General features: G+C 42.0%; 2 protein-coding genes across 4 annotated transcripts in view; one reads left to right on the plus strand and one right to left on the minus strand.

The window, feature by feature from the left end:
• rhbdl1 (rhomboid, veinlet-like 1 (Drosophila)) overlaps positions 1-12,734 on the minus strand; it is a 70,686-nt gene extending 57,952 nt beyond the window's left edge. The window contains exons 1-2 of one of the 3 annotated variants that reach the window (XM_085465950.1): positions 12,350-12,734; positions 3,585-3,732 (exon numbers count right to left, since the gene is read on the minus strand). In XM_085465950.1, the coding sequence (XP_085322076.1) occupies positions 3,585-3,732; positions 12,350-12,369 (168 nt within the window). In that variant the 5' untranslated portion in view covers positions 12,370-12,734. Of the gene's footprint in view, positions 1-811; positions 929-3,584; positions 3,733-12,349 lie in introns of those variants that run through there. The other 2 variants (XM_085465953.1, XM_085465954.1) reach the window with 2 other exon arrangements.
• h1-0 (H1.0 linker histone) lies at positions 10,234-11,645 on the plus strand. Its single transcript, XM_085465957.1, has one exon. The coding sequence runs from the start codon at positions 10,499-10,501 to the stop codon at positions 11,090-11,092; it is 594 nt and encodes a 197-aa protein (XP_085322083.1). The 5' UTR covers positions 10,234-10,498; the 3' UTR covers positions 11,093-11,645.
• Positions 12,735-12,793: the final 59 nt, after the last annotated feature.

Below are 12,793 nucleotides of genomic sequence, written 5' to 3' on the forward strand. Positions count from 1 at the left end.
TTATTAAATCTAATTGATATTCAGACCTGCTGCTCAGTCTGGACTGAAAATAAGGCTCTGTTAACGATGCAGTTTTGATTGTTGCAGCAATGTGAGGTTCTACACAGATTTTATATATATTTTTTAAAGCACTTGGCTTTAATAACACAGCATCTGGGAAGAGGCAGCTGTCACATGTCTGCTGTGGAGTAAATTCTTTTACAACACAACCGAGCAAGGTTTGATTGGCTAAATCTAGAGTTTTCATAACTGAAGACGAAGTTATTGGAGATCAGATCCTTAGGTTTAAATTTAACTTCATATGTAAGGAATCTACAACCAGTTTGAAAGTTACACTTCACCCTGTAAACACACTGTGTTAAAAGCTGGAGTACACGCAGTCATGATGTTTTTGTATTTGTTTCATTACTCTAAGGAGCCACTATTTCACAAAATAACGCTTAAACCCCCCAAAACAAACAACTTGCCATCTCAGTGTTTGAAAGACGTCCGTTAAACAAAAGAGGCAGAAAAATCCGTTTTGCCTTTTGTTTTGTTCCCTTTGTGGAGATGTTTGTTATGATGTGTCATGTGTCATGCCTAGTATACCATTTCACACAAAACGCTTAAACACTCCAGTCAATCAAAAGCCCCGTGAATGCCCCGATATTGCATACTGCTTCAAGATGATACACTATACCTCTTGAGCCTTTGTTTACCTCGCTGTACCTCATAATCAGTAAAGTAAAACATCTCAGCCAGACTCATCGATTCCTGGCCCCGTCTATGAAGAGTATAAACCGCGCTGCAGAAAGCAATAACAAGAAATTACCTCGTGAAATCTTATTTGTCTGGTTTGTTGAAAGGGGAGTAGTGGGAAGGAGACACATCGACACCTGAGGATGTTTCTGTGTGGACGCTCAGCTGGAGCGCTGTCTGGTGCGCGCTGGGAAACATTGCTGGAAAACAACCAGGGGGAAGAGAAAGTTTGTGAATTCACTGAGAGAAAAGAGACAAACTCAGGGAGAGTGGCTGGTCTGAAAGTTGTTTTGGAGTGCAAATATAATCCAGTCTGCACAATATAATGAACGCTCAGCATGCTGCCAATGTGCTTGATCTCAGCATTTAAGTGTTGCTCTATTGTTTTCTAATCTAATCTTCTGTAAATTAAGGACACGGCTTGTTCCAGGAGGGGGTTTTCTAATAACCCGTTAGCCTCCGCTAATCACAAGGATTAAAATAGATGAGGGGCTTCACACTCAAGCCACTGAATATCAAGCAGCAGGTATTGTGCAATAGAGGGAATCACCCACATGATAAAAAAAATAAAGAAAAATGGCAGAAAAATGAATCAGGTCATTGAATGACACAGTTTTAATCCAAACTGCTCTACTTAGAAGATTTCTTGGGGACATAAAACAGAAGAGGAGGGGAAGAGGAAGGAGAGAGTCAGAGGAAGGAGGCAGAAATTGGAGGGAAATGAGGAGGGGGGAAGGAAAAGCAGAGGGGAAAATTACTAAAAAGAGGACTGTATTATATATTCTATGATCTCTGCCAACTCTAAGCTTCACAATATTCTCTTTCTCTCTCTCCCACACACACACACGAAAACATGAAGTGCAGATTAGACCCAAATTTTGTTTTCAGTGCTACAAATGTGGTGTAAAAATCAGATTTTCCGAGGATCTTCTCATTGATAGGATTGGGAGTCATGGAGAGACCTCTGCTGTTTAAGGCTGCAGTTGCATCATCTGAATCCAAGCTTGTCCTCCACGTGCTTTCATGTGTTTTACACATGAAGTACAGCGATTAAAGTTTTAGGCCCTACAGATGTAAATATTTCTATTCAATGTGCTGCACCGCTCTGACCATCAGTCATAAAGAGCCGTCTTCAGCGAACAAGAAGAAGAGGGGGGTCATAAAGATGCCCCACAAAGCCGTATCCTCCGTAACCGTAACCACCAGTGATCAGACTAAATACTGATTATTATTGGTGGTATAAAACAAAACATCTGGGCAGAACTGCAAATGAACAAAACAACCCAAGTGTCTCTACTGCCTGCATTTATTTTTTCTTTTTCAACCATTTACTTTCATCATCATCATCTGACACAAGCAGAAATTTCTGACACGGTTTTTGTAATTTGAATTCCCCTCAAGTCAGTGATTATGTTGATAGATGCCAAATAACACAATTTCTAACCTGTGTTTAAAATGCTGCTGCCCTCTGTTGGTAAAACTCAGCACCGCAAGACACCAGAACTGCACTATGTGCAAAAGTATTCTCCCAGATTTTTTGAAAAACAGTTTGCAAAATATTTTGGTAGCACGGGAAAAGCGAAAAACAATCAATCAAATTTTAGTTTTTATAGGAGATGTTGAAATAAAACCATGAAACTAATGGGGGAAAGACCAAAACGCAAAAACAAAAACAACCCCAGACGAACCAAAGAAAGGTTCAATTAAAATGAAGCTGGCACACATTACACAGCTCAGAGTTAGTGTCTGACTGCTGCTGCAGCTTGTTTTGCTCATGTTCTCTACCTACTGTAAGTCCCAGTGTATTAAAGGGGCAAAGGCTAAAGTCAGGATTAGAGCTAAATTCAGCATTCTTTACGAGTGCCAGTGTCAATCAGATGTGACAGCATATAACCAAAATATCACTATAAGTATTTGATTACAAACTAAATGCTGCTCTGGTTTAGTTTTATTGCTACTGAGAAAGAGAGAGAGAGACACTGCAGACGAATTACATTTTTAATAACAGTTATCACTTTGGCTCTTCCCCAGTTAAGAATCATTTCCTGTTATATTGTAAGTTCTTTGAATGTTTTGTTGCAAATTAGCAACTGCTCAAAATTCTTGTTTCAGATTTCCACAAATGGGAAAAGCCAGAAAAAGCACATTTTTGCCATTTTTAAGGGGAAAAAAGTTCTGTTAGTCGAGCTCTGGGTGACATAAAAACAAACCCGACTGTAAAACATTCACAGCCAGAAATTAGATTTTTAAATGCAAGTTGCCAATGCTGCATTTGTATATTTGACAAAGTCTGTGTACACTCGTGGGCCACTTTATTAAGTACACCTTGCTAGTACCTGATTGTACCTATAGAACTGCTTTAATTCTTCATGGTGTAGTTTGAACAAGGTGCTGTGATGTTTAAATGATGCTCAGCTTGTTGTAAGGGGCACGAAAATATCCCCCACACCATTACAGCACCACCAGCCTGAACTGTTGATACAACTGCAAATTTGCAAAGTGCCCAAACGACCCATTCACTGCAGATAAAGACTTAAACTTATTATTGGAACTATTTCTTTCAGGTAGCATGGGACAGGATTTTGCCTGTGCCATCTCACCTTAATACGATAACTTTAGTTTACTGAAAGAACTCCAGATGGCTGCTTGACATCATGACTCAGCACTTCAGTTAAAAAACCCCAAAACAATCTTTCAACTGTCAGCTGACAATCCCTCACCAAAGCTTCTGCTGGTGTGACTGACAGCTCGCAGGTGCTCTGACACACTGTGTCCAGTGAGCAGCCTGTTATACGAGAGGTGGTTTGACAGCTGACATTGTGGAAATAGTTAACTACTCTACATACCAAAATGACAGAGGGCGTTTTTGAAGAGACGCTCACAAAGAACCTCTTGGTGCGATGCGAACTGACGGCCTCTGTTGATTCGGATGCGCAGCAGTCAGCGCAGCACTTGGCCGTTGACACCTGCTCCGACATCGAAGCGATGACACAGCTGTCAAAACCAGAACACACACTTAGACTTCGACGGAGAGCACACACACCCAGCTGGCCTGAAGACAACAATATTAAAACCACTGCAGTGTCAAAAAGCTGTTCTCACTTTCTCAGCAAGGCCTAGCGTCACCGTGGTAAAGGTCTAATCTCACAGAAAGCTGTGACAGCGTAAATGACAGTTGAACTAAACAATGTCCACCTCAGATCCATAACTGGCATTTTGAGCCTGAACAGGGATAAAATGATGATATACAGTCCAGACAGTAACAATTTGGGCAGTTGCACATTTTTGTCACTCTTCGGGCCCTCTACTGCATCACAATTCAAATCAACCTGAGAGATTTGACTCTCAGCACAAACTGAAGGACAGACAAGTTGTCATACAGACAGTGCCAAAGGTTTCTAAAGTAGTGAGACACATCATAAACAGCATAAACAGAATCATCTTATGCATGCACCAAGCTGACACACGCTAGAGGTGGTCATATATTGATTGGAGATTTGTGGGTGTATCCCTGGCTCCTCCAGCCTGAATGCCAAAAGTATCCTTGGGCAAGATACTGAACCCTGATCTGCTCTCCGATGTGTTCATCAGAGTGTGAATGCTGGATAGAAAGCACTTAGGTGTGGAAAACAGTGTGTGTGAATGGGTGCATGCATAAAGAGCTCAGGTAGAGTAGAAAAGAACTCTATAAGTCCATTTCCCTTAAGTGAGCAAAAACAAACTACTTTCGGCTGCTCCACAGAAGGTCGATCTGCATGTTTGATTTGGCAGATTTTTGCTCCGGATAGACTTCCTGATGTAACCAGATTAAGCAAAAATGACTAAATATTTCACAATTTCATCCTAAAAACCTCTTTGGTTGCTTTGGCTGTGAGTGGGGGAGTTTAGATTAATCTAAGAATTCATCTTGTTGCTTCCATCAGCTGTGAAATCGCAGGCAGATGCCACTGGGCCACTTCTATTGTCAGCTTTATTAACCCAACCCAGGAAAGAAGCACCACCATGTTTGACAGAACAGCTTCATATGAACTCTTCTCATTTCTTTGTGGATGTTTGTGATTTACGCTCAGTTTTTTTTGCTTCTAAGGCTTACCAGGGGCTTACATTTTATAGATCCACAGAGGATCTGATAATCAGTACAGCAGTTGTGATCCACAGCAGCGTGAACCAACACAGAAATGACACACAGCGAACCAAACGCACATTTGTCAGCCAAGTGTCCGATTACTTCTGGAGACTTGCCATATTGCCACTATGTGCTGAAACATGGCACAAATGGTTCTTTCAAATAAAACCAGCCAGACTAAAGCCCAGACTTGGCAGTTTGAAAGATTTAACTGGTGAACTTTTAAAGAAGCTGAAGCACAAAGCCTGCAGAAGAACAAAAATGTGCTGCTGGGTGCTGCTGGTTAAATGGCTGGCCTGCATTCAAGTCTATCATAAAGCAATGCAAAACAGCAGATTTTAAGTAAAGTGGATTTATTGGAAGGTGCAAGTGTTAAAAGATTAACACGCTTCATTTCGTATCAGCCTCGATTTGCCCTTTTCTAGCATGGATAAATTATACAGTGTACAAGGATCTGTGTTTAATATTTAGGTTATTCTGGAAGCAATGTTACACTAGCTCACATGCAGATCATGGTACAGACCATCAATTGACATACTGTGTGGAAAAGATGATCTTGACAGGTAACAGCTCTGGTTTTTGTTCAGTGTTTAGCAGGAATGGGGAAAAAATATTCACAAAACTTTTGAAATTTTGTTTGTCAGTACTATATCGATACAAGGACACCAAATATCAATATTTTATTAAATATATTAAAATACAACCAAGTCAGCTCATACTGCCCGATGGGAGGGGAGCTTTCTGCACTAGTCTGACTTGGACTGACTGCAATCACTCAGAGAGAGACTGTCAAAGGTTTGCAAATAATAAATAATTTGTCTAATTTATAAATGCAGACAAATTGCCGACATGTTGGCATTAGTCTGAATGAGTCCCCGTCAATGAGCACAACTAGAGGGGACAGGCTGCCAGCTGATTCTGGCATATTCTGGTTATGTTCCTTTTTTAAAAAAAATTATCATTATTTAGAATTTACCAAAAATATACATTTTTTTAATAGGGAGCCAGACTCAAAATGCCACATAATAGCTTGGTCACTTTATCCACGTTTACTGAGTATAAACAACCAAACAAGAGTTCATCCCAAACCCAGTTCCCTTATCATAAAACATACAGTATACTGTTAAGCCCTGTCCTGCCCAGTTTTCATAACTTGCATCTACCTTATTAAGTAAAAAAAAAAATCAAGCTCATAAGCGCACCATCTTGAGGTCCTAGCCTCTTCATTCCAATCATTCTTGTTAAGAAATTGTAACCAGAGTTTTAGAGGCAACCAACTGGTTATATTCCTGTGGTACAGGAAGACCGCTGAGCACAAATGGAACAGTTAAATGTAAATTTCAGTCTGTGTGGACAACAACAGATGTGTGATTTTGACGATTTAACACAGTTAACTGCTGTATTATCAGAAACCGATTGCATGTCATTTCCAACTTGACCGCATTCATGCAAAGACTAATAGACTGACTCAGTCTTATGGCAACATTTACGGCCAATTTTAATAAGTGATAACTGAATTGAGAGAAATTGATTTTATTGGATAAGACATATACTGACAGAGTTTAACTTTGCGGACATAATTTGCAATATTATTTTTATAATTGTTGCAATACTCGTTTCTAATTATTGCAAAATGTTAAAAACTGCCGTATCATATGATGAGTGTTGTGATATTTTGTATCATGGGATGTCTGGCGATTCCCACCTTCCCGTTTAAGAGGTGGTGTAGTCATCCGTTTTATTATCATAGTTGTAGATATGGATTCTGAGACTAACTGTTGGCAGCTAAACAAATTTGGAGCCTTTTACATCCCTCTCGCTTCCAAAATGTATTCATAGAGAGATGTTCCCGTCACACATTTTAGTTTAAAACAGTCCTTTTACTGTAACTGACTGGAAACTCTTCCACATAGGATAATCTCACTAGATATACATGAGGTAAAATATGACAAATTACTCAAACAATGCTCAATGCTGCTCAAACAATGAGGGAAATTGTTTGTGTGGTGTATTTACGAGACCGTAATAAAACCAGTTTTACAAATACTGAATTTAAAGCAGTGCTCTTTTAAACGTAACACAGTGTAATTGTCTGCTGGGCAGTTCTGGACCCTCTGACATCCGATCAACTTCTCTGATAGGCAGCACAATGAGGCCTTCAGAAGCAAAATGGTGGCTGATGTTACCCAGAATGCTTTGGACCAGCGACAGGACGAGACTTGAGATTGTTTACTTCAGCTAAAATTACAAACTGGCATCAGATAAATTTAGAGTGGGAACGCTAACACACGTGACGCGATGGTGTAGCTGTCTTCTGTAAATACATATGTAACATAACTCCGACTCCACTCTCTCCAACTTTAGACAACTACACCAGCACTGGGTCAAACATTATGTAAGGCGAATCTCAGACACACATGACCCATAAATGCACAGTCAACACCAAAGTGGCATCAGGATCTTTTAAGGTCACAGGCAGCATGTATGGACTGTTTTTTTTCTCTTTACTCTATTTGAACACTCTAAACACTAACATATCTCTCTTTTTTAACCTAATGTACACATACTCACACTCTAATAAATACATTGAAGCATCTTGCCAATAATACTGTGATGTAGAGGATCCAGGAATCAAACCACCAACCTTCTGATTAGTGTACAACCCGCTCTACCATCTCAGCGCCGCCTACATAAGGCTGCAACTATTACAAAACTGAGAAGTAATTAAGCGACAGAGTCCAAAGCCACCTCAACAGCTTCTTTTGTTTAGTTTATTGTAATGTGAAACACAAAAAGAAGCAGATACCGGGGAACCAACCCATGTTTGCATAAAATACCAATCAATCAAAAATTATTTCCTTTCGAGCAACTAATTGATTAATCGACTTAATCACTTGTCCCACACCACTGAGACTCTAATGCTTGAGGGGAGGGGTGGGGGGAAGGGGCCACAGCAGGCTATAATTGTGGCAGGGATTCAGACAATCAGCGGATAATTGTTAATTATGAGTCGCCTGTGAAACAGAAACGCCTCCGCGACGGTCCTAATAAAAGTGCCACGTTCGTCAAGTTACATATCATTACCCCGATAATTACTTCGATGCTGCGCGCTGAGCGGGGCTCGGGAGGTCCAGCCTGTGTGAAGGACATCCCTCTGCCGGTGAACGCAGGGAGTGGTCTAACTGGACTACAACTCCGTGTTTGGCTGCTGTTTTTCAGCACCGCTTCCTAAACGGGGCACAAGCGGCCAAAAACAATGACGCGTCACTGCGAGCAACCGGTGACAAAAACAACGGCCCCGGAGTCAGCCCTCCACTCCAATCAAACAAGCCGAAACGCGAACGCTGTTCTTGTTACTCCTGACCCCGAAAAGGAGCCACAAACAATAGAGATGTTGTCCATATTATCATAAAACCAACAGTGAGTATTTATACAGTCAAACGCGTACACGCGCAACGCACAGCCCAATTATTCTCCTCCATTCACTTACACCACATTCATATTTTTGTTCCCTCCAGCTCGCCTGAGCTCAATTATTCACTCCTTCACCTACCTACACCACCAACGCCACCCGTGCACTTGTGCTATATGAGTATAAATACTATTTCATATGGACCCTCCTACACACACACACACACACACACACACACACTCATCCATTCATAACTCATCCTTTCATCTTTTCCGTCCCTCTTAAGCTCCATGTGTACCACATGAAAGGGGGGGAAAAACACACACACACACACACACACACACACACACACACACACACACACACACACACACACACACACACACACACACATTCACTCTACGCCCCCTCCCCTCTCTGATCGTTTTCACCCATTCAATCCCTCCTCACTCACTAACCCACTAACTCACCCAGACTGTGGTTAACAGAGAAACACACACGCCAGAAGCCCCCCAAAACAAAACCCACTCAGTCCTTAAACTCACTATAAACACACAGGTGGATAAACAAGGGAGAGAAATAATTTATATGTCATTCATATATATTTATATAGAAACAGGCACGCGAGATATTATTGCAATCTAGCTAAATGTAATTTTATAATAGTGGGTACTTTAGTGGGTACTCCAAAATGGGCAGAATCCTGCAGTAGCCTACAGTGGAGGACCTCCTCTGTGAAAAGCTGCCTAGTTGTCGGCGTGGTTTTTGTGTGTGTATGTGTGCAAGATTTAGTGTGATGCGCAGGAGGACAGAAACTGGTATCCATCCAAAAATTAGTCCCCAATAACTTGGATAAGCACGTCACAAAAGTCGAGTGAGAGCACTACTCCTGTGGCTGTGAGTTTCATATAGGAATCAAAATGGCGTTGCAGGGAGGGACAGTAAACCTGATATTAAAATGAGAAATAATGTAGCAGAATTGTTGCAAAGTTCATTATCTGGGATCTATTTTTTGCTGCTTTGCATCGGCACCCCAGACCCTCACTATCATGAGCAAAACCACACGTCCAACCTGTTATTGACTGTGGTCTGATGCGCCAGTTCCTGAACAAAAGAAAGCCATCACTGCGCCCTATACTGAAGGACTTTGGTTTCGGCTGCGGTCCCCCGTGTGCAGCTGGACTCACACCTGGTCATACAGCGACCACTCATCCGTGACCCCTGTCAGAAACGGTGTGATCAATTTTAAGACCCGCTATCAGAATCCCTAATCTTTGAAGGTGTTGGCAACTTTCCTGACAATGAAGCTCGAGTGGAGACTGCCATAGTGACAGTTATAACCAATTCTGCCTCAATATGAGCAAACACGGGGAACCCACGAAGCGTGTCACGATCCGAATAAACCCACATTACCGTCCCGAGTGTCACCTGCAACTTGGATACCGTGACATTTAATTTATACGTGGTTTAACAGTAAATAATCTCGACCACGTCACTCAAAGTCAATGGCCGGACTGTGTTAGTTGTGAAAATGTATCCATGTATTAAAAGGAAAAACGGACTCCTGCATTGCACGAACAGCGTGCATCAGCACGAGCATAGATGCAGTTTCGATGTGCGTTGGGTGATTTTGTCCCAGGTTCCGCGTGTTTGGGTCAATTTAATGCGAATTGTGCAAAATTGTTCACGGCACGCGTTACTTCCAGCGGGTTTTCCTGGAATAAAAGTTGTTGGCCGGCGCGGATGGAGGACAACGAGTGTGCCGGCGTGAAGCCCAATGTCTCTGCTATCAGCCCGTGATGTTCCGCTCGGTAGTATTCATCGGGAGTTTTTATATTTGTCAGGAGTTGGAGGATGAAGAAACACAAACGGGACGGCGCCAGTTCCATGGAGTCCGCTAGATCAGCTGCTGGCAGTTGGTGTTCTCAATCACGTCCGCAGATAGGCTTCATAGGCTCACTAACGCGCCTGTGGAATAAGACACTTAAACTGATCCCGGGTATTAAAGCGTGACTTTGTGTGGATGAGATTTTTTATTATTTATAAGCAGAAATAAAGTAGCGCATTGTCCGATAACCTGGACTTAGAGGAAAAGCTTCATTTCTGACTGCGCGTTTATTTCGCTCTTCTCGACGTTCCTGTGCACAGAGCAGGGTGACACTTACACCTTCCAGGACTTGCTGGTTAACTTACTCAAAACAAAGAAGAACAAAAAAGTCATCATGACGGAGACATCCACGGCTCCAGCCAAAGCCAAGAAGGCATCCAAGCCCAAGAAGCTCGCTTCTCATCCCAAGTACTCGGACATGATTAAAGCGGCTATTGTTCACGACGCGAGCCGGAGCGGAGCGTCCCGTCAGTCCATCCAGAAGTACGTGAGGAAAAACTACAAGGTGGGCGACAACGCCGATGTCCAGATTAAAATGGCCTTGAAGAGACTGGTGGCGGCTGGGACGCTGCGACACACCAAGGGAATCGGCGCGTCCGGATCCTTCAGGCTCACCAAACCGGAGGACTCCAAAAAGTCCACCAAGGCGGTAGCGGTGACGGCCGCCAAGCCAAAGAAAGCGGCTAAGCCCGCCAAACCCAAGAAGGTGGCCAAGCCCAAGAAGGTGGCCAAGACACCGGAGAAACCCAAGAAAGCAGCTGCGAAGAAAGTGAAGAAGGTCGCGAAGAAGGCGACGCCAGTAAAAGCCAAAAAGGCACCGGCGAAGAAACCCAAGGCAGCCAAGCCCAAAGCAAAACCAGCAAAGAAAGCAGCCAAGCCCAAGGCAAAGACACCCAAAAAGGCAGCCAAGACATCAAAAAAGAAGTGAATGGACAATAGCGGAGGCAAAATCACTGTAAATACTTAAGGAAATGTTTTCGTATATGTATTATTTTTGTAAGGTGTCATGCAAACTTATACTGTTTTTACCAGTAGTTTTCTCTCCATTTGCACTATAGCCTAAAAAAGCTGTAGAAATAATTGTGAGCATTGTTTTTTTGTTTTTTTAATTATTGCGTTAATAATAATATTAATAATACTGTTAATTCCCGTCTGATCCTCGGTTACTTATGGGCTAGAGTGAGATCTTGCTGATAAGGAAAACTTGTATATACAGTGGAAGTCATGAATAGTTGTTGTTAGTGCACGAGGTCATGCTGAAAATACAAATGTTTCAATGTTGAGCATTGTTGAGCCTTCACAATGTACAAACCATGGGAGGCGAGCGTCAGCAAGAATTTCCTAAAGCCTCTATAGTGGTCATTCAGACTCCATCCTGTATATATTTTTTTCCATGTTCAGACGACTCATGATGTACAAGCACCACTCTGTATTCAGTCACTTTTAAAGACTGCTTACACTGCGACCCAATAAACCTTTGTCATCTTCTAAAAAACAAAAAAGTGTTTTCAACTTATTGCGCGCATGTGCGTAATTCGCTCCGTGAAGCGGATGGATAAAATACTGTGCACAGCAAAACTCTAAAGGCTTATATGTCATTTATTTGGCTGCAAGGACAAAGAACACAGTGTTCTCAATTTTGGATGTGTGGATATTTGGGATGACATATAAACCCTCTTTTCCATAGTATTAGTTATGCGCTGGGATTTAACAAAGCCCACCTACGGAAGCCTTAATGACATATTTTAATCGCATAAGAGCTGATTAAATATAGTGAAACTTGAGATGACTTCAAGTTATAACGTGGCAATTTACACTATGAAGCAATACTTCAACTTATCAAGTGCAACCTGCTCTCCGTGGGTGCAGACAATAGGTTTGATTTATAATCCGAGTGACATAAAGCACGAAGCCTGCACACAACAGAGCGGGAAATGTGCACAGGAATAAAGCACTTTAATACAATGAAAATGCAGTTGTATACAATGGCAGGGGCATTAAATAACTGGGGGTTAACGCTTTTTAGTGAAACCCACAATTCAAACGCTCCTACATAGAGGACATACAGGTTAACCTGTAACAATCATTCGCACATCAAACTCAACATCTATCATGTAGAGGGGCTGCAGATCCCCGAGGAGGTGCCTTTGCAGACACACCCATCGTTTGCCGTCCTCCTCCTTACCTGAGGAGCAACTCTGCCATCTTGTGGCGTCCTGAAGGAACAAACGGGCTCCTCTTCACTGCAGTCGGCACAAAGGCGGCAGCAGACTGGATTCCCAACTGATGATGAGAGTCAGGAATCAGGATTACATGTAAATAACTCCCCTCTTGTTATCTTTATATAGGGATGTAAGATTGCTGCACTAACCTTGTTTAAAAGCTCCCTGCTGAGCAATCAATGTGCAGCGGGCAGACCAACCAAAGCATGCCACTGTTGAAACCGCATCAATGAGGAGTAATCTAATTTTCAGTATTTTAACTCTTTACGCATATAAATAAATAAATAAATAAGGTTTTGTGATTAAGTTTACAGAGAATCCATTCCTCCTGTGACTCATATACACTCGGATGCCAGATATTGAAAAACATCTGCTCTCGCTTGAGCGCTAAAAACAAAAAACTTCAG

Source organism: Copadichromis virginalis, linkage group LG8 (assembly GCF_057382275.1).
Source record: "Copadichromis virginalis isolate Kocher_CV1m ecotype Utaka linkage group LG8, C_Virginalis_male_GT1.1, whole genome shotgun sequence".
NCBI lineage: Eukaryota > Metazoa > Chordata > Actinopteri > Cichliformes > Cichlidae > Copadichromis > Copadichromis virginalis.